General features: G+C 39.7%; 4 protein-coding genes across 6 annotated transcripts in view; all 4 read right to left on the reverse strand.

Moving 5' to 3' along the window:
• Window positions 1–351: 351 nt before the first annotated feature.
• On the reverse strand, window positions 352–2,959 carry LOC137840697 (collagen alpha-3(V) chain-like). The gene is made up of 15 exons (XM_068652218.1): window positions 2,918–2,959; window positions 2,777–2,830; window positions 2,558–2,611; window positions 2,440–2,493; window positions 2,317–2,370; window positions 2,196–2,249; window positions 2,075–2,128; window positions 1,971–1,988; window positions 1,665–1,727; window positions 1,452–1,583; window positions 1,229–1,370; window positions 1,041–1,147; window positions 880–957; window positions 609–806; window positions 352–504 (listed from the first exon to the last, which is right to left on the reverse strand). The coding sequence occupies exons 1-15, from the start codon at window positions 2,957–2,959 to the stop codon at window positions 352–354; spliced, it is 1,257 nt and encodes a 418-aa protein (XP_068508319.1).
• LOC125976183 (collagen alpha-1(I) chain) lies at window positions 1,965–9,165 on the reverse strand. 3 transcript variants are annotated; one of them, XM_068652259.1, is made up of 44 exons: window positions 9,080–9,165; window positions 8,935–8,988; window positions 8,810–8,854; window positions 8,670–8,723; window positions 8,435–8,479; window positions 8,312–8,365; window positions 8,190–8,234; window positions 8,010–8,063; window positions 7,836–7,943; window positions 7,707–7,760; window positions 7,506–7,559; window positions 7,279–7,323; window positions 7,129–7,182; window positions 6,797–6,841; window positions 6,653–6,706; window positions 6,528–6,581; window positions 6,402–6,455; window positions 6,270–6,323; window positions 6,146–6,199; window positions 6,004–6,048; window positions 5,801–5,845; window positions 5,392–5,499; window positions 5,251–5,304; window positions 5,117–5,170; window positions 4,918–4,971; window positions 4,744–4,851; window positions 4,593–4,646; window positions 4,425–4,532; window positions 4,187–4,237; window positions 4,031–4,084; window positions 3,889–3,942; window positions 3,760–3,813; window positions 3,542–3,649; window positions 3,399–3,452; window positions 3,174–3,231; window positions 3,028–3,081; window positions 2,910–2,963; window positions 2,777–2,830; window positions 2,558–2,611; window positions 2,440–2,493; window positions 2,317–2,370; window positions 2,196–2,249; window positions 2,075–2,128; window positions 1,965–1,988 (listed from the first exon to the last, which is right to left on the reverse strand). In XM_068652259.1, exons 2-36 carry the CDS (start codon window positions 8,980–8,982, stop codon window positions 3,038–3,040), a joined length of 2,082 nt encoding a protein of 693 aa, XP_068508360.1. In that variant the 5' UTR covers window positions 8,983–8,988; window positions 9,080–9,165; the 3' UTR covers window positions 1,965–1,988; window positions 2,075–2,128; window positions 2,196–2,249; window positions 2,317–2,370; window positions 2,440–2,493; window positions 2,558–2,611; window positions 2,777–2,830; window positions 2,910–2,963; window positions 3,028–3,037. The 3 variants fall into 3 exon arrangements, with proteins under 3 accessions (XP_068508360.1, XP_068508359.1, XP_068508361.1); XM_068652258.1 differs by having other exon boundaries at window positions 9,076–9,119; XM_068652260.1 differs by lacking the exons at window positions 8,670–8,723; window positions 8,810–8,854; window positions 8,935–8,988; window positions 9,080–9,165 and having other exon boundaries at window positions 8,198–8,234; window positions 8,435–8,481.
• Window positions 9,166–9,331: 166 nt separating this feature from the next.
• On the reverse strand, window positions 9,332–13,593 carry LOC137839571 (uncharacterized). Its single transcript, XM_068652219.1, has 12 exons — window positions 13,463–13,593; window positions 12,951–13,061; window positions 11,578–12,438; window positions 11,155–11,208; window positions 10,824–10,934; window positions 10,545–10,598; window positions 10,191–10,244; window positions 10,002–10,109; window positions 9,814–9,867; window positions 9,636–9,689; window positions 9,510–9,554; window positions 9,332–9,403 (listed from the first exon to the last, which is right to left on the reverse strand). Exons 1-12 carry the CDS (start codon window positions 13,493–13,495, stop codon window positions 9,332–9,334), a joined length of 1,611 nt encoding a protein of 536 aa, XP_068508320.1. The 5' UTR covers window positions 13,496–13,593.
• A 3,412-nt stretch (window positions 13,594–17,005) lies between these two features.
• LOC125976184 (voltage-dependent R-type calcium channel subunit alpha-1E) overlaps window positions 17,006–25,322 on the reverse strand; it is a 52,171-nt gene continuing 43,854 nt past the window's right edge. Inside the window, exons 35-50 of the mRNA XM_049732173.1 lie at window positions 24,850–24,960; window positions 24,704–24,784; window positions 24,448–24,633; window positions 23,975–24,066; window positions 23,302–23,476; window positions 23,094–23,221; window positions 21,266–21,362; window positions 20,062–20,167; window positions 19,865–19,972; window positions 19,692–19,792; window positions 19,502–19,608; window positions 19,262–19,418; window positions 19,042–19,170; window positions 18,703–18,850; window positions 18,447–18,619; window positions 17,006–17,963 (exon numbers count right to left, since the gene is read on the reverse strand). Of these exons, the coding sequence (XP_049588130.1) occupies window positions 17,460–17,963; window positions 18,447–18,619; window positions 18,703–18,850; window positions 19,042–19,170; window positions 19,262–19,418; window positions 19,502–19,608; window positions 19,692–19,792; window positions 19,865–19,972; window positions 20,062–20,167; window positions 21,266–21,362; window positions 23,094–23,221; window positions 23,302–23,476; window positions 23,975–24,066; window positions 24,448–24,633; window positions 24,704–24,784; window positions 24,850–24,960 (2,403 nt within the window). The 3' untranslated portion in view covers window positions 17,006–17,459. The remainder of the gene's footprint in view (window positions 17,964–18,446; window positions 18,620–18,702; window positions 18,851–19,041; window positions 19,171–19,261; window positions 19,419–19,501; window positions 19,609–19,691; window positions 19,793–19,864; window positions 19,973–20,061; window positions 20,168–21,265; window positions 21,363–23,093; window positions 23,222–23,301; window positions 23,477–23,974; window positions 24,067–24,447; window positions 24,634–24,703; window positions 24,785–24,849; window positions 24,961–25,322) is intronic.

Raw genomic sequence — 25,322 nt, forward strand, 5'->3', positions numbered from 1 at the left:
TGCCCTTTCACAAAAGAGTTTGTCAATTTGTGACTTGTGTTTTATTTATGTTGAAAACTCATCATGGTTCAATAATAATAATAAAAAAATTGTGACTTGATTTTATTCTTGCGTTTCAAGAAATCATTTCATTACGATATTCTGTAGAAAAAATACATACACGCAAATGAACTTACCGAACATGCAATATGTGAACATTTTGTAATGTATCCACTTCTATCAATTAATATTATTTCAATAAATATAAACAAAAAGCAGCGCAAATGTACATTGTCAAGACTCCATACATCCCTACTATCGCTATTTACATGCGTTTTATTCAACACACACATGTACAGTCACAATCATTCATCACAAGAAGCAGATGGGCCCCAAGTGAGCATTGATCTCCGACTCGTGTGCCCAATGTGATGCCATCTCGATCCCAAGATCTCTGATAGGGAGCAACTCCATATCACCTCGATGTAGCTCCGTGCTGCCCCAAACCTTCACAACCACCTCCACCTGCAAGATGACACGAGAGAGAGCGCAAAACTTAAATTTGTTATCGTGAGAGTAAAGGTGTTGAAATTAATCAATAAATCAACAGTCAGGAAAGTAATCCATACCTCACGTCCTTTTGAGGACACTGTGGTGTGGTTTGAATGTATGTCTTGGCTGGAGTCTCCCAGTAAGTGGACAAAGTCCCTTGTGTCATCCATAGCAGAGTTGTTGGACGTCCATCTGAGTGTCAAACGCTGGAAAGATGTGTGGCTGTGTAATCGTAGAAACCGCAGCTGAACAACATTCATGCCGACGTAGCCAAACTATGGAGCATTCGAAAAATTCATATAAGCAGTGTGATAAATCGATTTATCAATCCACAAAAGTCAGCCTTACCTTGTCGCCACCGTGTTGCTGGCTAAACCACTGAATTGTTCTTGATTGGTGCTTTTCCAAATTCCACCTGAATATTATCTACATAGCAAAACATTGAAGTCATTCAGATGGAAGAAGCATCCCGAGAGATAATCATCATCTCCAGGAGTTAATGATCTTACCCGCGACTGCAACGGGTCGATGCAGGTGCTCCCCCCCGCTGTGAAGTTACAAAACACTCTCAAAGCATCAGAGGGACAACCTTGGTTGGGGTCCATGTAGAAGTAACCTGAAAGAAAATGGCCGCCTGTTTACCAGCAGTCCAACAAGCATGCATGCAGAATTATTAAAAGTATTCTTGAGCTCTCACCATCATTGAAATGTGGCTGTATGAGACTAAGTTCATAGCAAGAGGTGGCAGGGTTATATTTTGTGCCTTGGGGCCAGCTTGAAGATTCATCATTTGCCTCATCGAGATACAGCTTTGCGTCAGGTTTCGATAGACTTGACTCCTACATAGGAATCCGTTATTTAGTCAAGACAGATGGGTAAAAATGTAAATAAAATATGAGGGGAAAAATAATTATACCTACTTTTGGTTGTCCTTTCTGTATCTTCAAGAGTGTTGAAGACTCCGAATCTTTGCTGGAGGGTTCTTCTCTTCCAACTGGTCTTCCCTCAGATTTTGAAAGAGAGCTGCTTTTTCCTGGTAAACCTGCTTTTCCCTGAGGAAGGAATGTCAGTAAAAGTCCTAAAATTGAAATGTATCATTTACGATTCGTCATATATAAATCGTTGTATCTTACTGGGGGTCCTTGCTTGCCCTTAACTCCCTTAGTTCCGCTACTACCTTGGATACCTTTCATTCCCTGGAAGGGCCAAAAGACAGTTATAATCATTAAGCACGGGTAAAGCTATTGAGAAAATTAAATAAATTTAATAAGACTAGATCAAGTGAAAGAAGAGCTTTTTGAACCAACTGCTCATTTATATTAGCATAAATGCTAATGTTGGAGTCCATTAGCCAAACAAAGTCCAAAACAAAAATATAGTGTTGCCCTTGACCGTCAACTAAAAACATAATGAAATTATAAAACATAAAAATCCCTCACCTTTGTTCCAGTCTGGCCCTGTAGAAAAGCAGAACATGAATAAACACCTATTCTATATTTTGAGTTGCTATTTCCAAGAGAAAAAAATTATCACTAAAACCTACAGCGTATCCAGGCGGGCCTTTTTGTCCAGGTGAGCCACGAGGTCCGGTATCCCCCTACGAAAATCAACCGGCTCATGAGCCATTTCAAAGAAAATTAACATGAAATTGACTAAAAAATTACCTGCTTTCCTTTATGCCCTGTTACACCTTTTCCACCTTGCAGACCAGACTTGCCCTAAAATGATGACACATCAGGTCAACATCATTATGCTATTTAAGGGAAATGTATGTATTTGGACCACCTTTATTCCTGCTGGACCAACTGGACCTTGTAACCCCTTTTCACCCTGGTGACCCTGCAAGTGAGCATAAAATGGATAAAAATGGTTCTTTTTGATGACACATTTTCGCTTAACTAAATCTACCTTGGGACCTCTTATTCCTTTATCACCCTTCTCTCCTGTCAGTCCGGGGATACCCTGGATTAAAAAAAGGTTTTGTAGTCTTGACATTAAAATTACAATTTAAAATAACTCCTGTTACCTTCGGCCCAATTGGTCCAGGAGGTCCTGTCTCTCCTCCAGGTCCAGTTTGACCCTAAAAGAGTCAATTAAACACAGTAAACAATACATAATAGCTATTCTGTTGATCAAAGTTCCTGTGTCTGCCAAATATAATTTTATTATGTTTTAAGTAATTTGCTTGATTCCTAACAGTGAACGAGACTAATTGACTCAAAACTCCACTGTTGGCTGTAATTACCTTGACGCCCTGTTTTCCAGTGTTTCCTCTAAGACCAGGTGGTCCGCGTGACCCCTAAGATAATTAATAATGCAATTTATATTTTTCACATAAACACTGTTAGCCCTGCCACTAAAACAAACCTAAATCTTACCTGTTTACCAGGCCTGCCCGGGGATCCAGGATCTCCTGTGTGGCCAACATTTCCCTTTGGAGGTAGATTCAGTTTTAGTAAAAATGACTGAACATTACATTTGAGATATTTTTCTTACCGGATAGCCTTCAGTACCCTGAAGCCCATGTAATCCATCCAAACCATCCAGACCCTAAAGATAAAACAGTCATCACTCAGCAAGAGTGTACATTTGTTGATTTGTACGTAATGTTTGTGTGCATTGTAATGTATCAATGAGGATACTTGCAGCTATCCCACGTTCCCCCTTAGGTCCTCGCTTGCCTGGTGGGCCTTCAGCTCCCTAATAAAAACACCTCATTAGATGACATTTTCGAATAGTAGATTGTTAGCTTACAATAAAATACAATTGTACAGAGAAAATATATTACAGGATTTTTTTACAATTTCTTAATCTATTATTATTATTATCATTATTTAATTTCTTGATTAGTATGCTGTCTGACTCACAGTTTTTCCCGGCGCTCCTTTGTTCCCCTTTCTACCAGGTTGACCTTCCAATCCCTTTATAAAGATATAAAGGGATTTATAAAGACATCATCTACATTAAGGCACATTTAAATAGTAACAATAGCATTTGTCATTTTTCTTACAGTTGCCCCGTGAATTCCTTTACGTCCAGGAAGACCAGGAGGACCACCAGGTCCAGGCCGACCTTTCGAACCAGAAGGGCCAATAAACCCAATCCTTCCCAGTTTACCCTGAAAAAAAAATACTTATATGTAAGCATAGTATGATTCTTAATTTATAGTTCAGGATTTATTAAGTGAATAACCCATACATGAATCTTTTGATACATCAAATATCTCACCATTGTGCCTTGAGTTCCTGCCTCTCCTTTTGCTCCCTTTTCACCCTTCATTCCCTGTGTAAGGTTATTTACAAAAATAAATGAAGTATTCTTGTCCACAGTGTTGTGTGTCATATAATGAAACCTCACCATTTTTCCTTTAACGCCCGAAGGACCAAGCTCACCCTTCTTTCCACTAGCGCCCTGATTAGCATAAAACAGATGGAATCAGATACACTTGTCGATCATACTCACAGTATTTTGTATTTTCGAACAAATTTTTGTATTTTACCTTTGGTCCAGCATTCCCAAGTTTACCATCAGGGCCCCTCTTGCCTGCAAAACCCTAACAAACAATAATTAAAAAGAAAAAAAATGGTGTAAAATATGAATAATCAATTAATCAGCAACTCTGGCCATTTAAACCGACTGAAATGTCATAACTCACTGTTGTTGATGGACCGATACGGCCCGGGGGTCCGATGCGGCCAGGGGAGCCCTGAAATGAGAGAATTATGCACAGTTGAAAACGTAAAGGTCACGTAAGGTTACGTCATTTCTTATGTGAGTTTTGATGCATGAATCTAATTGACAAAAAATATACCTGCCTAAAAACAAACAATTTTACCAATTTCGCTCCCTGTTTTAACAAATACAAAGTATTATAAAACGGCCACCATACTAACTGTGTGTCCTTGAAAACCCTTCTGCCCTTTGCTTCCGGCTTTTCCAGTGTCTCCCCCTTTTCCAAACGGTCCCGGCATGCCTTGGGGACCTCTTTGGCCTGGCGAACCCTGAAAAAAAACAAAACAATGAACATCATAGTCTCAACCAAAAATTCAGACTGTGCAAACCTTAAGTCCAAGAGGTCCCGGGTTGCCTCGGTCCCCCTGTGCTCCAGTATGTCCCTGTGAGATGGCGGACAAACGCGAGAACCAGTTACGATGCTGCATTAGGGGCAGATGAGGCACTGCCCCTTGGGACAGCGGTTGACAATTTAATAACCTGCTTTCCTGGACGACCCTTTACTCCTTGGGGACCTCTCACACCTTGGTCACCAGCAGTTCCCTTTGGACCTCGCTGACCAGGGGGGCCTTGGATTCCTTTATCACCCTAAAATAAATGTCATTAGCATATTTATAAATATTTATCTTCACACATCTGTTGAGATCAACTCACAGATGTTCCGTTTTGTCCAGGGGATCCCTCAGTCCCTCTACGCCCAGGTGGACCCTAAAAGGAAGGTTCGGAGTGAAGACGAATATTTAACAAAGGTGCTGTCATGTAAATCTTATGGATTGGAAATCCACAAAATAACATAATTTAAGTGGGCTAATTATTGTCACAATTGAAAACAACACAGTCTTAATCTATCTACCTCCTCACCATCGAGACCTGCAGGTCCCTCCTCCCCGACAACTCCTTTAGGTCCCTAAAGAAAATAAATAATAGCACAGTTAACCCCGATAAATATTTACTGTAATCATGAATATATAAGCAGACATTTTTCACCTTTGCACCTTTGACTCCAGGTGGGCCAATTGATCCTTGAGGTCCGTCTTTACCCTAAACATAAAAGAATAAAACATTACTGTTTTTTTAATTTTTATTTTTAGTGACATTTTAATGAAATGGGTATAAAAACAGACTTACAGGATGACCTATGATCCCAATGGGGCCAACAGCTCCTCGTGACCCCTGTTCGCCTGGATGACCTCGTGGTCCAACCTCGCCCCATGGTCCAATGTTGCCCTGGGTGCCCTACAATGAGGGTAAAATCCAAGAGATTTATGATTATTATTAGTGTTACACAGAAGATGATTTTCTATATAGAAGTGGAAATTACATTTTCTTTTTAAATCCCTATCATAGTCACAGTCATTGAGGGTCAACCATAACATTTTGAATCACTCTACCGCAAAATGGAGATAGTCCACTCTACGTAATTTTCAGTAGCTGAAATGGATTTTTCATCACTCAAGACTTTATTCATAATTATTTCTCTAATGCCGTGTCGTTAATAACACGCACGAGGCAGTAATATGAGATGAATAATTCATACTGGAGGTCCTGTGTGTCCTCGTGGTCCAGCCATGCCCATCTTGCCCTGAAGGAAAGTTGGATGTCATGTTGGTGAAGATGCAGCAAAAATAAGGACTTTGTGTATTTGGAAAATATTTTTCAAAAATAAAGTTGGGAAATTTAAAATGGAAAATTTACAAACCGCATTGGTAATACATTTAAAAATAATAAGTAAATGCTTACTGAGGGACCTGGTTTCCCTCTTGGCCCCTTTTCACCTCTTTTGCCCTTTGCAAAAAGCAAAAAAAAAAAAAAGTAAAAGGGCATTAACATTAAACATATCAAAACATACTCATGATAAAATCTAAGGAACTGAAGCATTTACCTTGTCTCCTTCCATCCCTACTCGTCCCTTCGATCCTTGTTTTCCTTTTGCCCCCTAGAACAATATTTTTGATTTAACATTCCATTATCTCCCCTCCAAACTAATTTGCAACCATTTTTCTCACACTCTTTCCCATTTTTCCAGGTATTCCACTCATTCCTATACTTCCAGCTTCTCCCTGGAAATAAACAAGCATCACATGCTTAAATAGTCGAGATTTATAAGTGAAAATTGGATTTTATTGCGTAACACTCACACTCGCCCCGACAGGTCCCTGCTGGCCGCTTGTTCCCGTCTTCCCAGAAAATCCCTGTTAACATAGATTAACACTATTTTACTACAACATTCATTATATGTGTTAATTTCAGAAGACTAAACTCACTTTTGGACCTGGAGGTCCAGTGTCTCCAGTTATTCCATTTGCACCAACAGGTCCCTAATGGAAATATTGTTGCTATTCTTTCGTTTATTATAAAAAAAAAAAAAAAAATCTGCAACTGGTTTTACCATGGCTCCATCGATTCCATCTTGTCCTCCAGTTCCCGAATAACCCCGTAAACCCTAAAATAGGAAACAGGTCATTTACTTAAGTGGAAGAACTTGATTAGAAGACTTCAATGTAATCTTTTTTTTAATAGTCACCAAAATTACCTTAAAGCCTTTTGGTCCACTTGTGGCTGGGACACCTGGCCTTCCCTTTACAAAAAGTTTACATACGTGCATAAATAACAACAACAACAAAAACATGTTCAGCATTTACGCCATATCATATTGGTGATTTGAGTGTGTCATATAATAATGTAAACATTATTAGTCCAGAGATGTTAGCTAGCACAAATAGACAAAGAACAATTCAGATTCACGCCAATGTACAATTTAAGGTCTTGAACTTAGCATACATATTCTCCTTTTGTTTGATTCATTAAATTATTACAAAATATGTTTTAGGTGTGTCAAAATAAGAAGTTTATACACATAAGAACCTTTATACCAGGTTCTCCGTCGTGCCCTCGCTCTCCACTTTTTCCCATCTGTCCCTGCAGGAAGCAAACAGAACTGATAACAATTTATATTTAACAATAAAAAAATTGGTTAAGAAAAATAATTTCCTGCAGTGTCACTATTGTACTCACAAAAGGACCTGGCATTCCGGAAAATCCAGCGCGACCCTCTCGACCCTTTGTGAGACATTGACATGATTTTACAATATCCGTATATGTTTTTGTGAGCACAAATGATCAAAATGCAAAGTATAAGAAACGATGAGGGCAACTAAAATGAGGTATCAATTATATAGTATATATTTTTTTTTTCCATAAGGACATGATTAAGATATCAGCCGACTCATTCTTTGTCCAACCTTGTCTCCTCGGGTTCCAGGACTTCCTTGAATGCCTGTAGGCCCCCTATCTCCCTAAAAACACACATTATCTTAAGTCATTCACCACCATTGACGTATATTGACGTCAAAGCCCCATTTTAACTGAGCCAGCAGTGAATGATAACAGCCATGCAAATCATGTCCATGAAGTCATGAGCTGTTGAATTTCCTTCAACAGACCTTTAATCCATCTTTGCCTTGCTTGCCTTGCTCTCCCATGATGCCGTCCATTCCCTGGAGGTAAAACCTGGTTGTTTTTAGAGTTATCAACTCAAGCATGCAAGCTTTAATATGTCAATTTAGACTCACGTCGGGTCCAGGAAGTCCTACGGGTCCCGTTGGCCCAGCAAGTCCCTCGAGTCCCATTGGGCCCTGACGGCCCTTATATCCTGGCTTACCTGGAGGCCCTGGGAGCCCCTGCGCAAAAGATAAACAAGGTTCAACCTTTATCAAGATTAAAAAAAAATAAAAATAAAAACCTACTATGTCTCCCTTAAATCCTGGAGCACCTCTTTGACCGCGCAAAGCTTTCACCCCCTGCGGTATTTCCCGACACACGAGACCAAAAAAAAAAAAAAAAAGCAAAACACAAACATTATAATTGAACATGAACATGATTGTAAACATTCTAGCCAATAGTAAAACTGCTTTAAATAATCTTACGGGATCACCTGAGGGTCCAGGCAATCCTGGATTCCCATTGGCTCCCTGAAATAAATAAAACACACGTTGAAGGATCTCAAAATGAATAGTTGAAAGTTTATGCATCTGTTTTGTTATCTTACGTAAAGACCCTCGGGTCCAGGTTCCCCTATGTCTCCTTCATCTCCTGGACCACCCTAATGAAGGCATCGTATTGTAGATGGTGGCTGGAAATTAATTGTCACTTTTTGGATTGCTATACTCACCATATCTCCCTTTGGACCTGGGGGTCCAACAGGTCCCGGGTTCCCCTTGAAAAAAAAAAAGGTTATAATTGCTAAACAAATACAAAGGCTGTACTCAAAATCATGATGCATCACATAAATCGTCTATATTTAAAAAAAATTATTTTACAAAGATTGTTTCCAAATCGTCCCAAATTGGACTTCTGCCGTAAATCCAAATCAGTATACTGAATAAGTTTCTACAGCTAGATTTTACCTGAGGACCGCGTATTCCCGGAAAACCAACGATTCCAGCAGGACCAGGCTCTCCCTAAAAACAAAATATTGATTTCTAGGTTGCTATCATTTCTTGTCATCATTTCTTGATAATTTATTAAGACAATTGTGGTTCATCACCTGAGGTCCAACCGCTCCTCTAAGACCGATGTCACCTTGTTGACCCTGACGACAGTCAATTTATGATTATCATATTGATCATTTATGATTATGACTAATATTAAAAGTTCTGGTAGTTAACTTACAGGAGGTCCCTTTACTCCTGGGACGCCTTTTCCTCCTCTTGGGCCCATTTTGCCCTAAGAAGTCACATAAGCTAATAGTTGTTAGCACATAAAGTGGATCCTTGTAACTCCAATCAAAATAAATCATGACCAATTACATACATACATGTGGGCCTGGTGGTCCGCTAAATCCTGTCGCACCAGTTGGACCCTGAAAACATTCAACAGTATATCAAATAAAAAGTTTATTTCGAGTAAATACTGTTATTATACTTTTGAGAAAAGAAAAAAAAAGCACACAAAACAAAACATTGAATGAAAGCAACAAAAGAGTAAATAAAAACACTCAACACAATAATTGGTCATTTATCTGCTTATACATAAAGTAAAAAAATCAAAAAGTTAATTTATTATATGTTCATCGAGCAGCACTAACCCGTGTCCCTGCTCTTCCGGGGAAACCTGTTGGACCCCTGGCTCCTGCTGTTCCCTTTAAACAAAAAGCATGCCTCAGACATTTTATTGAGACAGCTAGGAGGTCTTTTAAATGAAAAAAAAATATATATATTTTAATTTTAGTAGTAATATTGTCTTACCAAGTAGCCAGGAATCCCGATGATGCCTCTGACACCTTTATTCCCCTGTTTACAAAAATGTAAAGATTATAAAAATGAATCAAATCACTGCAGAACAAAAGTGTGTAGTGGATATAATTCTTCAACCTTGTCTCCTTTTCTACCTCTATTGCCTGGTGGTCCAGGCTCCCCCTCATAACCCTGAAGGCCATGAAAGCACATTGTTAGTCAGCAAAACACGGATGTGTCATCATCATATGCAGATTTCAGGTTTCCCCCTTATTGCAAGGACTCGTTGAACACTGGAAGTTCTAGACATTCTTACCCACTCACCCGGCTCCCCTTTGTTGCCTTTATCTCCATTGTAGCCTTGTGGTCCCTAAATTACCAAACATAAAAAACATTTAAAACAAAAATCTCAAATTCAACTTGAGAAAGAAAATAACTGGTAAAGTAATACTGAGTTGACTGTTTTGAAAATAATAATCTCATTTAATAGATCAGGAGAGTTACCTGTTCCCCAGGCAAGCCTGGGGGTCCTGGCTCTGCATTCTCCCCAGGAGTCCCATCATTGCCTGGTCGGCCTTGTGGCCCTGGCATACCTTGTGGACCAGGTACACCCTGTGGTACAACGTACAAAATATGACAGAGGTTGTAAAGTGAAAAGATTGATTATTTTTATCTAAGTAAAGTGGTACCTACAATTTTCCCGCGAATTCCTTTCCGGCCTTGCTTCCCAGGATTTCCAGGCAACCCCTTGGAGACAAAATTACGCACATTTTGAATTTTGGTAGCTCTGTTCTATGATTATTTAGTTTACTGGCATTGAAAAAAACAGAATTGAATTAGACCATGTTTAAAACAACACAACTTTCTCTTAGGAATGTCTGTTAGCTTAATGCTAATACGTGTTTTTGTGGATGAGTAGATAGATACAACTATTTAACCAAAAATCCCAACTGACTGACAAACTAACTAACTAAATAATAATAATAATAATATTATTAATAATAATATGACTATATAAGAAAACCTACTTCTTATATGGCCACTTACAATTGGTCCCACATTTCCACGAGGTCCAGGAGGTCCTGGAGGCCCCTTCAGTTTCTGACGTTTAAAAACAAAAAAACATATAGAATTAAAATAAACATATTTTTATTGACTTCTTGTTTTAGTTTCTCAAATCAAACACACACTGGGCATGAAGAAATCATCTTAATGTAGATTTTTTTTAAACTATGAGGAAATGAGACAAGAAAACTGTTATTCTTCCAGCCGGGATTTAAATAAGTAGGTCATCCAGAGCAAGCTCAACAAAGACAGTTTTAATACCTCCCACTCCTCTTCAGATGTCTCAACTAGAACAATAGTGGACATGCCAGGTGGACCAATGGGCCCCATAACTCCAGTCTCTCCAGTTCTTCCCACCATGCCTAGATTACCCTAAAAAGAAAAAAAAACATTATTGATATTGAAAATCTACTTTTTTAATTTCCATAACATTTATACTGTGTTAAGTGTTGCAATAAGCTGGAGCCATTCATCATCTTAGTGGGGGCAAAATTACTTCATGGTCTCCAGTCAAATATTGACTGATTATCAGTTAGATTATAATAGATATAATAGATTATAAATATCAGTTATAATCTAACCCATCACATACTTTGTCTCCTTTTGGGCCTGGAAGTCCGGTCAGACCTGGTGGACCAGGCAGACCCTGAGGGGGAAAACATTACAGTTAATATATGTGATAATTATTATTTATAATTGCAATAAAACATATTAATATTATCAGTGTTCTTATTATAATTATTATTATGATATATAAAATACATAAACATAATATACTTATAAAATATTCAATCATTACTATTTGAGGTTTATAAATATTTTTATGTACGTTAAAAAGTGTACATTATTGTATTATACTGTATTATTTGGACTGATTTTATATTCAGTTTTTATACTAAGGTAAAATACCATATTTAGCCACGAGAGGGAGCTATCTACCACCTCTCCCTGTTTGTCTCTCTCTCTCTCCCAAGCATTCAGAATTCAAATCAAACGATAAAATATATTTAATTACCATTTGACCTTGAGTCCCTGGTCTTATGTGTTGAGGACGATTGCTAATTGTTGTAGGAGCATTCCGTGGTAATTCACGCTCTAATTGGAAGGATTCTGCAGGATTAAATGTGGTAAAATTGCCAGTTGATAGTGGCTCATGTTCCTCAGGGAGTTGAAGGTTATTTGGGCCCTCTTCCTCCTGCTTCTCCACTCCCATGTCTTCATCATTTTCATCGCTGTCAGTTCCAGGAAGCTCTTTGGATCTTTCTTCTGTTTCCAGCTTGCTTCTACTTCCTGCTTCTTTGCTGGGAGTCTGAGTAGACTCATTTGGATTTGGCACTTGTACATGAAAATGCTCCTCCATTTTTCTTTCAGAAGATATTTCTCCTCCTTTTGCTCTGAAGACCAAAACAGTGGAGACTGGTGGTTCCTCTGTTGAAGGTGCTGATTCTCCAGGTTTGGTTGATAAATGGCTGCTGGTAGCCATATTCCAAAAGTTCTCGGTGGTGTCTCTAACTTGCGTATAGGTCTCTGAACTTGTCCATTCTGAAGCCGGACCTGAAACTGTAGGCTGCTCAGGCTGAACGTGAGGACTTGAAATAGTAGTTTCAACATTCCCCAAAAGTAATGTGTCCTTCTCAAGTGCAGCTGAAGGAAAATGAGCTTGAGTTAAATCCTGATTGGGTGAAAGTGTTGGTGTCCATAGCGGTTTCATGAATAAAGCATCCGGTTCATTATCGCCATCTTGCTTTTGCAGAAGTTTCAGTTTGCTGGTTCCTGGATTTGCTGGAGTCATCTCAGTGGATTTAACATATTTATACACGCCTTCAGAATTTTGAGATGATAGCTGGTTGATGTGAGATGATAGAGTCGTCACCTCCTGAGGAAAAAATGACACAAAAAGAAACAAAACAGTGAGGACAATTTAAATAGGCTCGAACACCCCCTCCAAAATCATCCCACTAATTTGAAATTAGGTTTTTAATGCTGCAATTAGTACAACACAAAAAAAAATATATTTTTTAATATTACCAAACATCTTTTCATGTACGATGAGGAAAAAAAAGAATAAAAAATGCTGTGATGGGCTTGCATGTACATACAGTCCAAAAAAATTTTTTTCTCTCCCAGAATGTCAAATTTGCCAGAGATAAACAACTTTACAGACAGACAGACAGACAGACAGACAGACAGACAGACAGACAGACAGACAGACAGGCGCTCTGCCATTTCAAACATTTCCAGACACACATAGATGATGATTATGAAGTAATGTCGCTCTGCACTAACATGTCATGAGTAAACAGCACCAGGCACACATGGTTTTTACACAGTGCCTTCTAATAGACGTTGTATTGGCCAATAAATGGCGGATTAAATTTTACGGCTCACCTGTGTGCCTGTCAAAGGAGAGCAACTGTGGTCGTCATGGAGACAGTCCCCTTTGACCACTGTAGGAACTTCCAGTGTGTGAATTATCTGCTGAATGCTCCCCTGAACGCACTATAAAATACAGCAGGACTCAAGTGAACTAAAATCCCCTTCTTGAGTTAGTTTCAAGTCACACCTACCATATATAAGGTTTTCTCACAATATTATTCTGTGTGTATTAGTCACTAAGTAATTTCAGTGCAAGTATTTGTAAACAATGATATATTAGCTACATGCATAATTGTCAATGGAATTATTCAGCCCTTTATATTTTTATTAATTATTTCTCCCTATCTCATTTTATTATTTGTATACAGGAACTGCATACAAAGATGAGTGGCAGACAAAAGTCAATGAATTAGTTTCCATATGAGGAAAAAAAAAGTTAATCATAGCATATTCTCTGTAGATCATTAAAACAAATACAGTTCTAATAAATGCAGAAAATACTAATAGAAAGAGGATAGACTTACAAAGGTCAGCAACAGTAGCATCAACGCCTGCATGGCTTCTGATGGAGGCTCCCTCAGGAGCTGGTCTGACTTATACCTTGGCTCACTAGCGCTCCTGTGGATGCCCTCGGTATGACACAAACACAGATGCACAAGTTACCAAACAATCCAAATTTGGAACACCACAGAAGTACACACTGCTGTTTATACTTAAAATCTCATAATTATTCATGTCACAATCTGGTTCACTCAAGTGGGAAACAGCAACTGGACTTGAGTGGCTTATTTATCATTAGCTTTATAGTTTTAGTAGTGCAAAACATCCTTGAGGTGTGTGCCAACTTTTGATGAGAGGCGTAGTCAGACTTAAGTCACAATCTGTAATGAGATGGTCCAGTCACATCTTTTTTTTTCTTGGCTCCGTATGTCTCTCCTAGGCAGAAGTAACACAAAATAGAAGAAAGTAGACGTTCAACTCAATCTCTTCCAATGCCAGGTTTCATTATACGTCTCCCTTTCTAGCATAGCGAACTTTTATTCACCAATGTGCCCGACATGACGCCTCTCTTCTTTACCACATCCATGTTTTTGGCTTTGCTTGGCATTAAACTTAACCTTGAGCCTTCCCGCATTCATCTTTTGGCTTGACAGGAAGGTCGAAGGGCGAGGACTGTGACCCAGGTGAGGAATGTTGCATGGGAATCTAAAGAGTGCGCGACTGTTGCCTCACTGTCGGCTTTAGATGGATTCAATTTACGGTAAAAGATGAATGGCTGAGGGGGGTCAATTTGAGGTCTCACCCTTCCATGAGCTTTGACACCAGGGGGCTTCATATCATTATACACATTTAGATGTTCTAATTAAAGTATAAATGTTGAATAAATATAGAAAGAAAAGCTCTATTTTTTTATCACCTAGTAGTGTTTATTTTTCATACTTGAGACACTCCTGTCCAATAGCAGTGAGCAAAACAATTCTATTTAACAATCCATAGAGAGACTGTTACTGGGTCAGTAGGTCAGAGATCACTCCTGGTAGGGCAATTTAGAACTTGTTTTTAGAGCAGTTAGCATATTGTTGACAATTTATAGCTTACAAGAACCCAGACTGCGCAAAACTGCTGAAGAAAAGTGGACAGTTAAAATCAGAAAGGACTAACTTCCTCCAACCAGCACATAAATCAATGTTCTTATTACTGTATGGATTTTTTTTTAATTTGGATTTTATTTCAGTTCATGCTTTTTTTTTTTTTTTTTTTAGAAAATATATTTTTCTTATTACAGTTTTGCCTGGGGCCTGACAGATCTCTCAATAAGTGACAGAATTTTTTTTATGTAAGCCTTTAGATGTTTGCTTCTTACTAGGGTTTAAGTCTGGTGATTGATTTGGCCAGTTAAATAATTTTTACTTCTCGTCCCTGGTTATTCTTTTTATAGTCATTGAAACTACAAGTGGTTTCATTTATTTTCATCAAACATTGTATTAAGACACCTCGGAACTGTTTTCAACTAAGAATAATGTATTACTAATACTTAGGTGAGCAAGGGTTGCCATGACGACAACAGATGCCTGTCCTCTTCGCTAAACTGTTAATCTGAGGTAACAATTATAAAATATAGTGACTTTAATCATTCATCGGCAGTATAGCGAGTGCCGATTTGACTTTCCCCATGCAGAACTGTTTCGCACATCAATGCAAGCTTCATCACTAAGCTAACACATTCTAACAGCATTAGCACAGCGCTTGGAAACATTCAAGGTCAAAGATCACAGGAGAATCTCGAGGTAAGGCCTTTCGACTTGCACATCGTGGAAAGAAATGGCGGCCTGTTTGAACACACGTTCCTACTGTTAGTGATGACATGACAAGCAGAAGTAGACAGTGGCTAAAAAAATAAAATCAAAATACGACTGTACACAACTACTTTTACTCTAGTCAGATCATTCATCCATGAGGTATTTTCATAAAATAGTTCATTTTAATAATAAAATGATTCATTCTGGTGATTTAATTGTATTATTTATAATTATAATAAAAAACAAAATGCTTAGAAAATAAATAAAGAAAATAATGATCATTTAAACACACTTTAGTCAAAGTAAGACGAGCGTCGTGGCCGAACTCAAATATGAACAAGTATTTTATTTTGTACACTCTATACAACAAATTCAAGAGAAAACCTCTCCCGTCAAGGAAATTCTGGCTTGAGAGGCAACTGTTTTAGGGTGAATGTTCTCAGGCACAGATGAGGCTGTTATGTATACATGTGCACACATACGCGGGTATTTCTTTATCGTTTTTTCCACATAAAGGATTAAAAAAAAAAATAATAAAAATAATAATGCAACTGCCCATATAAACACATTCTCAAGCTTTCAACCTGTGTAACCCCGAAGACCATTTTGGGCAATTAAAACCTCACATAAAATCTTTTCACACAAAAAAAAGCTTTCTTGGGCTGTCATGAGCGTGCCAAAAACAGCAGGTGGCACATTAACCATAAACTCGGAGGCCACTTGTGCCAATTAGAAGGCTGAAGATGAGTCATTCCCAAAAAAGGCACCGTAACAACAGCAAATCATGCAACCGGCGTGCTAAAGCAACAGATGGCGCCAATAATCCATAAGGCAATTTTCGCCGATTGTATTGTAAAAAGCAGAAAATTGACAAATAATGTATTCAAAAAAAATACCCGCAGTCTGTGTGGACATGGCCTAAGGTTAAGTGGTCAGCTGTTTGCTGTGCTAGCTTAAAATGTACCCTAGCATGTGTGCGGCACAAAATTTACGATTACTTTTCAATTCAAGACATTAAGTTCGGGGACTCTCCTTCTGGCAAAGTCCCATGTTCACATTTCAGATACAAATTCAAGTTATAGTGACCACTAGAGAACGTGATAATAAATACACAACCCAAATGTTTTTGCCAGCATGAATACATAAGTGATACTATCTTCACCATGGACGTACAAATAAACGACAAAACACATTTGCATGACCAGCTGGGATTCCTCTCAAATGGATTTGCAACAGATATAAGATGTTGTCATCTTAATGATGGAAGAAGGCAGCGAGTGCATCCTTGAAAGAAGAAAGAAAACACCCTGGGCTCTATGTACAAGATCAAGATGGCTTTACGGATTGATATGGTTGAATACATCAGATTCCAGAAAAATGAAGAAAAAAAAAACATTCTGCACATTCTATTACTTCACGCCTCATTCATTCCTGGCTTGAAAATGCACAAACATGAACCTTGTTTGTGTGAATAGCACATTTGTCATAATCCATCCACATATTTTTGATGTCCTTATTCATGTTGCGGCTGAGCCAAATGATGAGACAGAAGAAAAAGAGCTTTTCCATCTACAAGAGTGTCATGGTGAATTGTATTTTTAATTATTTTTCTTTCTGCACCCAAATATTGCTTCACGTGAAACTCACCAGCTGGCCGTGGTGTCCTTGAGCGAGACACCCATGTTCTGCTCCTCAGGCGTTCACTAAATGCTGCAGTGGACACTTTGATGAACAAATATTAAAACCTCGATTCAACAGACTAAAGGCTCATTCTCACTTTACTTGTTCCAGTATAACCAATTAGTCAATACAACAAGCTCCTTTTGAGCTAGCTAGTGGATGCTAAGCTAACTTGTATGCCCCATTATTTTTGAAGAAACTAACATGGCCGCCATGTCTGTCCATTTATTGTTTTGATAAAAAAGTCGCCTCTGCCAACATGACTGCTGCAGGACACGTCCATTCCATAATACAGTAACAAATGTACAGGTCGCCAATGGTTTTCATCATTAAATCCAGCTCTGTGATTTAAACTAGTTTAACTTGCCTGCTCTAGGCACAACAAGAAGAGACAGACGGCAAACGATGCTGATAAATGGCAGTGGTGTTTCGTTCCGCCTGTAATGCTACAGGTAGTGACAAACGTTGTCACGAAGCAGTTCAAGGCGAGTGGTGGTGCCGCTACGTGGTTCGCTCCAGCTGTACATGGACTTTCTGTTTTTTAGCAGCGGTCGTCATCGTCCGTGTCACTCAGCAGCTCGCTTTCCGGGCTGGCCTGCGTCAAGTTCTTCCGGAAATGTCCGTTCGGGACCTGCCAGGAGTGTCTGAGCTGCGGGGCGGAGTTAATGGCATTGGCACGTCCCAAGCTGGTTGCAACGGCACTCTCAAAAGTCAGATGTTCTTGCCTTTCGCCCGTCTGACTTGCCCTGGGGTCCTCGTGAAACGGGAGGTAAGGCTCTGAGATGTAACGGTGGGGAGATGGATGGCTCGGGCCGGACGCCTGACACGAGGAAGACTGAGCCTTCTTGGAAGAGGCCGGGTTGTCTGAATGCTGGGCGCGTCCCGTGGAGGAGGCCGCCAGAGAGTTGGGGGGTTGCTCTCGGCACACCAGGGGGGAGTACGAAATGTGAGGACGAGGGCGGGAAGGTGTCTGTGGGAGCTGGCGACGATTTCGAGGGGTGCCGGACTCGGGGGCCAAATGGGCGGGACTACTTGTTGTGTTGACCTGTGCACAGAAACTCAAGTTGATTTAAAACCCTTTAAGACTCAAATAAATACCGTATTTTCCACACTATAAGGCGCACCGGACTATAAGGCGCACCTTCAATGAATGGCCCATTTTAAAACTTTGTCCTTATATAAGGTGCACTGGACTATAAGGCGCACCATTAATGCATCATGTCAGATTTTTAATCCAAATCAAATCATGCTCCATTTTATATATTTATTTTATTTTTTATTTCAACTTCAGACATAACAAATTACTTTATAATCACAAAATAATGATCCATAGTCTTTTTGATTCATGATTCATAGTCTTCAGCGGGCCACTTATGATTGATTTCATGACACAATGCTTCGGGCCAGTTTAAATTTAGGAATTTGGTCCATATATAAGGCGCACCGGACTATAAGGCGCACTGTCGGCTTTTGAGAAAATTTTTAGGTTTTTAGGTGCGCCTTATAGTCCGGAAAATACGGTACTTACCTGTCTCTGCAAGGAGTGCGGGCGTCCTTCTTTAGGCGAGAGGGATCGTCGCCTCTCGTACGACGGGTCTCGGCTTCGCTCTTCCGAGTTACAGCGGGACACGTCTGGAGACAGTAGGTGGCGTCGTTCTTTAGACCTCCCCCGCTCATGACTACTTTGATTGATTCTAGGGCCTGCCAGTGGAGTCAAATTGGGATGTTGATACAAGTTATTGATAACAAAATGATAGTCGCTTTATACATTTTGAAAATAGGACCTCTATAACTCTTTTGTCGAAGTCGGAAGGTGTTGTCGGGGCTGATTCTCTCTAGGGAATGTTGTTCTTGCCACAGGCGATTCACACATTGGTCTCCGATGGTGGAAAAGGAGCGCTTCATTAGCTTTCTATCTGCTGACATTCCAGGCTGAAATTTTTCCAGGAAAAAAAAAATAGCATCATCATCCGTGTGCACATATCAACTTTTCTAATAAATCTGCCAACTGAATTCCCAATTTCTGAATGACCCCTGACGGGAAAGTCGCTTCTTGTTTGTCGAAAATGCTGCAATATAACAGAGATGTGAAAATAGATTATTCTGAATCTCATCTTTCCTACCTGCGGCTCCGCAGCCAGTCTGGGCATGGAGGACGCCCTGATGGATGATGTTCGCTGAGGCGACCTGACAACTGTCAGCCCTTGCCTTGACTGTTGTGCCACTTGATTATACTCTACCACATCGGGCACCTACACCAATGTCACAGATAGGACAATTTTATTTTTAAATATTTTGTCATCACAGAAATTCTAACTGTATATAAATATATTTAGTCGTCACCAGAGTGTCTAAATGGTGATGGTGGTGGTGAGGCAAATGATAAGGAGGATATGGTGGGTAGTAATCATTCTCCTCTTCCTCTCTGGAGCGAGGCCGGGGCTGAAGGAACATATCTTGCGGGGAGATAGGGCTGAGGGCCACAAAGCCTCCTTTAGTGCTGGAGGGACACAGAGAAATTATATGACTGCTGGCGCCAGGCAAAAGAAGAGATTGCAGCTGGATTGAATGGAACATATTTACAGAGCTGATCCTGCACTGTGGCCGAGGAAGGACAGTGATTTGGCGTTGCATATGATCTCCTGGGGCAAGGAGGAAGCGTCCATACGCTGGAACATTGGAGCGTGTTTCTGTGTGGAGGAGAACAGGAAAGTGAAAGATGTCTGTAACAAAATAAACGGGAGGAATAAAACAACACTAAAGCAAAATGTACTTGTTCCTCCAATTGCTGTCGGAGCTTCTTGGCCTTGCTCTGCTTGTAGTAGTCCATGATCATCATGGCCGCGTAGATCTTTCCTATGGTCATGTCACTAGCTGAGAAAATGGAAAAAAAATAGGATGGCTAACTCTTAGCACATTCATTTTCATAACATATTAAAATGTTACCTTTGTTGATAGGAACTAGAAGGCCCAGCATTTTCTGAGAGAGGTGAGGCCAGATGACACTGATTTCCTTCTGAAGGTCCAAATCCATCTGATTTCGATCTTCTCCTCCTGTGCATACAAGCAGCGATGAGACTGCATATTTAATACAGAGCAACAATTCAATTGGAAAAAAATAATAATGCAACACTTCTCCTGACCTCCAGCTAGCTTGACTTCCAGAGCAGTGCGGATGAGAGCCATGAGAGTGGAGGTGAAGTGGACAGACATGTCCTCATCCACAGGCATGTTCATCAAGACGAGTCTCTGGGGGTTCGAGAGACATGCTGCATCATAATCAGCATAGCTCAGTCACAAAAACAACACTCAATGTATTCATTTGAAAAAGCTCATAAGCCTGGAATGAATGAATTTATAAGTGTCCAGAACTGCTGTGGTGGCAAAGGACCAAGTGAAATAAATTCATAGGATGTGAGATTTACATTTACAAAATGAAACTTATAATGAGATTTTTTTTATTATTATTATTATCTGAAAAAAGTCACCACAGCCATTCCAGGATTTCAAAAAGCATCAAATACGAGTCTGCTCACCAGCCACAATACTAGCTCCACTTTTCAGATTAAATTGATCAACAGCAAGTTCTGACTGACAATTTATTTTTGTGATTGGTGTGTAATTTATTATTATCATTATTATTATCATTGTGCACTCACTTGTTGGATTGGGAAGGGCAAAATTCAAAACAACTTTCAGTTGAACGTAACAATCAACATTGTTGAATTAATATCTTTGACTGTGTCAATCAAAATGGAATATTATTACATGATGTATTAAATGACTGTGTTATACTTGATAAAATTTGATTATCAAGGTGCAACTAATGTTGTGGCAACGTCACGTACACATGCACACTGACGCAATGCACACTGTGACAGGAGGCACATCACAGGATATGGAAGAAAAAAGACGGATGATGAGAAGATCTAGCATGTGGATGTTTGGCAACTCCCTTGGAAAAAAAAAAATCTTCTTAAAACAGCCACTGACAGCAAATAAAAAAATATGGTACACACATCCCGATAGGACGGAAGAAGATTAGGACCAGTGAAGAAAAAAAAAAAAAAAAAAAGGGGGGGGGTGACAGCATTCCTACTTTAAAGTCAGAATTCTGACTTTAAAGTCATGTCTCCCAAAAATGTAAAAAATCGGAATGTGTGTATTTTACTGTATGTGTCAGCCAAAAAGCAAAAAAAAAAAAAAAAGCATTTCATCTGTCAATGAACAAACATGACTGCTTCAAATGATACAGCGTCATAAATGCTTTGGAAGCAAATAAAAAAAAAATTTGATTTTGTACATCTGAACCCTTCAGATACACGAACAGCCTCTTTTCGGGTCTACCTTATAAGCCACCTTGGATGGGCATTTCTTGCCAAGGCCAAGAGGTGGCGACATGTTGGTCAACATCTCATACATGTCAGTGTAATGGATGCGACCACTGTGGGCGCCGGATAGTCGAGACGATGGGAAGGATGTGATGGAGGGAGAGGAAATGGGGGTTAAATAAAAATAAGGGGAAAGAACAGAATGGTGGAGAAAGAGGAGAGAAGATTATTCCAGTGCATCACATAAGAGGAAAAATAGGTTGCATTATTTCTATGCTGATATGATGAGGGCATAGAAATTTCTGAAGGAAGTGGGGAATATCTTAGAATGAGCAAAGAAATGACAGCCTGGGTCTGGCGCAAACGACATACGTACGGTGCATGCGAGTATGCCAGAGCTTTCTCTCAGGCCCACAAGGCAGAAAGAGACGGGCCTCCCATAATTGGCGTCACATTTGAGTTAACTTTCCAGTATTAGAAATTTCATGTAAATGCCGAGAGATGATCTCTAGTTATATGAAGACTTCAAAAGTTTTATCTTTAGCCATGTCGTATGTATTTCAAATCAACTTTCCTCATTAAAATGAATTGAAATGATATTAATCCATTCCATTGGTTGTTTTGTAAGTTTTTGGCTTACCTGTGTGTTTCTTTGTCAATTTTTACAACTTGTCTTAAAACACATTTTCATTCTTTAGCTTTTGACTCAGAACGAGACTCTACATTTTTTTAGTGTTTTATTGCATTTAATGTTGTCCTTTAACTGTTTTTACAGGTCACATTTATAAATTACCGTATTTTCAGCACTATAAGGCGCACTTAAAAACCTCCAATTTTCTCAAAAGCCAACAGTGCGCCTTATAATCAGGTGCGCCTTATATATGGACCAATATTGAGCCACTACAGCAGGCGTGTCCAAAGTCCGGCCCGCTGGCCAAATGTATATATCTTATATATGGACAAAGTTTTTAAATGGGCCATTCATTGAAGGTGCGCCTTATAATCCGGTGCACCTTATATATGGGCAAAGTTTTAAAATAGGCCATTCATTGAAGGTGCGCCTTATAATCTGGTGTGCCTTATAGTGCGGAAAATATGGTAAGCTTTCCCAAATATTCAAATTTATGGTGATACCCCTGTATGAAATGCATGTCATCTCTTCGCATTCACACATACTATGTCCATGTAAGGATGGGAAGTCCCGCCCCTTAGTGCCCTGACACTGTACTATCATCCTCCTTTGCCCATTAGATCAGAAAAACACACTCTAAAAGAGTCAAGCAAGGTGGTGACATCCAATAAAGACAAAAGAAGAAGAGGGACAGGAAGAAGTCAGCAAGGGTCCCACGCAGCGGAGGCTGAGTGGGTTTTTGCTTTGTTTGGGGAGAGCAAACCTTGCATGCCACCCTGTGGGGGCAGTTCTTCCCAAATCCCAGGGGAGGTGAGATAGAGTGCACAACTTTGTACATCTCCTTATAGTGGATCCTACCACTGGAAAGAACATAGGAGTTTTTAGTTTGGGGTCACAGGCCACAGGAAGGGTGACGGACCTTTAGTAGTGGTTGCTTTAAAGCATTGAAACACATTTCAAACGCTCAATGGACACTTCATTAGGTACACAGCAGCCAACCAGAATACAATAGGTGAGTTTTCAGGGAATTAAGGAAAATAGGTTTCCTCCCAAAAACTATGAATAGGTTAACTGTACCTAATGAAGTGACCTGGCAGGGTCTTCCATTGCCGAAATGTCCCTTCATGATATTTTAAACAGTACTTCAAATTTGATCAAGTATACGTTAGAACAATAAAATGACACGGTTGAACAAAGATGGAGCGACACTGACCAGGCAGCCCGATCGTACTCCCCCCAGATTCGGACAAACTCGTCCAAGTGGTGAGGACCCAGGATGGACGAGTCTCGAGTCAGGTATTCAAAGTTATCCATGATCACAGCCACAAACAAGTTCAGCATCTGGACAGAAAGATTGATGCTATTTTTATTAATGCTGTTGCATGTGGGTACTGAAGAAATTGTTTGTTTTCTATTCTCACCAGGAAGGAGCTGAAGAAGATGAAGGACACAAAATAGAAGTAAGCAAAATCGGAGCCGCAACCTCCCTCCTGCTTCGCGTTTAGTACAGGTAAGAGATTGGAGGGGTCCGCTTCACATTGCTGCCCGCCAAGACAGGACAACATGATCTCCTGCCACGACTCCCCTGTGGCACTCCTGCAAAACAAATGTATATATATATTTTTTTTAAATATTTGTTGCACCACTTTCTTCCCTCAGTCTCACAAACAACACTTAAGGAGTTAAGTGTTTCACAGCAGCTCCCATCAGCTTCTGACAACAAGTGGCCCTTGGGGTACTTTAAGAAGCTTAGCATTACCATTGTAACCTAGCAACATCATCCCAACAACATTGTAGCATCACAGTGGAGCAGTAAATGCAAACCAGAGGGTGAAGCACAGCGTTGAATGTCATTTCGGATCTTGGACCCGTTCCCAGATTGTGTGGCAGTCACAATCTAAATGGTGTGTAATATCAAGAATGTTTAAAAAAATATATAAAAACACTCTAAAAATCTCCGTTAAAAAAACAATATTACATTCATCAAATTTGTTCTATATTTCACCTTTCTGCCCCATATTTAAAAGCATGTGTAACTGCATGGCGAAAATAAAACCAATGTTTAAATTTCGAGGACGACTTTGTTCCATTTACCTGAAGAGCAGCATCAGAGCGCCAGAGAAGCTCTTAAAGTTGTTGTGCTGGTTGATGTGCGTCTCCTCGTTCAGCTTAATGTTGCCAAAAACCTGATTCAAACGGTGATAGGCATTAATAAGGGACAATTAGTCATTCTGTGTTTGCAAAAGCCTTCTTGAATGCTATTTATTTATTCATTTATTTATTTATTTATTTATTTATTTATTTATTTATTTATTTATTTATTTATTTAATGTATTCATTTAATGTATTTATTTATTTTTTAGATTTATTTAATTAATTTAATTTCTTTCTTTATTTAATGTATTTATTTAATTTAATTTATTTATTGGTATAAATATTATAGCTCAGCACTGGCTCAGTCCACTTTGGATCCAATGCTGTGTTAGTTATATCATCCAATTTGGGTTCCATTTAGGGTAGAAGTGTAATCTAATACAAGACGTGACGTGTGTGTGTGTGTGTCTGACCTGCATGCCAATGATGGCGTAGATGAAGAAGAGCATAGCGATGAGCAGGCAAACATAAGGCAGAGCTTTGAAGGACTGCACAAATGTCCACAGAAGGATGCGGATGGTGTAGCCTTGTCTCAGCAGCTTGATCAGACGTGCTGCTCTGAACAACTTCAGGAAACTCATGTTGAATGTATCCACAAACTGAAGGAGGGAAGCGTGCAGTCAGAAGCAGAAGACTCCACCATCCTCCCAATTTCATTTTGGCACTCACCTGCAAGTCTACTATTATCTCGGTGATGCTGCCCAGTACGGTGATGAAGTCAAAAATGTTCCACGTGTCTCGAAAGTAATTCTGTGACGACACAAAAGACGGTTGGACTCCTTTCCAGATCTCCACACAAGTTTGTTCCTCCTCACCAGAAAGCCAAATGCCATTATCTTGAGGACACACTCAATGGAGAAGAGAACGGTGAAGGCTGTGTTCAGATGTTTGAGGACAGCCTCATAAGCGGGCGGGGCTGAATAATACTAAACACACACAACAAGTTTTTAAAAACACAAGCACAAGAATCTTTCAACAGCTACAGGTTGATGGAAGATTCCTCCAGAGCCCGAAATAGCCACCGAGTCTTCTTCACCCCTCATCTGTCGCACTATAAAAAGCAGTCATTCCTCCGGCGGCGGCAGCCACCGTTAATGAGGTCATGCTAAATAGCAGCCCCTGGACGTTAGCGATCAATATGTAATACAGGCTGAGTCACCCCGCGTCGCTCTGTCTGAGCAGTCCGGGGGAAAAAAAAGAAGACAATTTGAGGAAATAAATAGCAGTAAGAGAGCTCGGGAGGAAGAAGAGGGCAAAACAATGAAAGCATCACTGTCAGGATGAGTAC

The sequence above is a fragment of the Syngnathus scovelli genome, chromosome 10 (assembly GCF_024217435.2).
Source record: "Syngnathus scovelli strain Florida chromosome 10, RoL_Ssco_1.2, whole genome shotgun sequence".
Classification (NCBI taxonomy): Eukaryota; Metazoa; Chordata; class Actinopteri; order Syngnathiformes; family Syngnathidae; genus Syngnathus; species Syngnathus scovelli.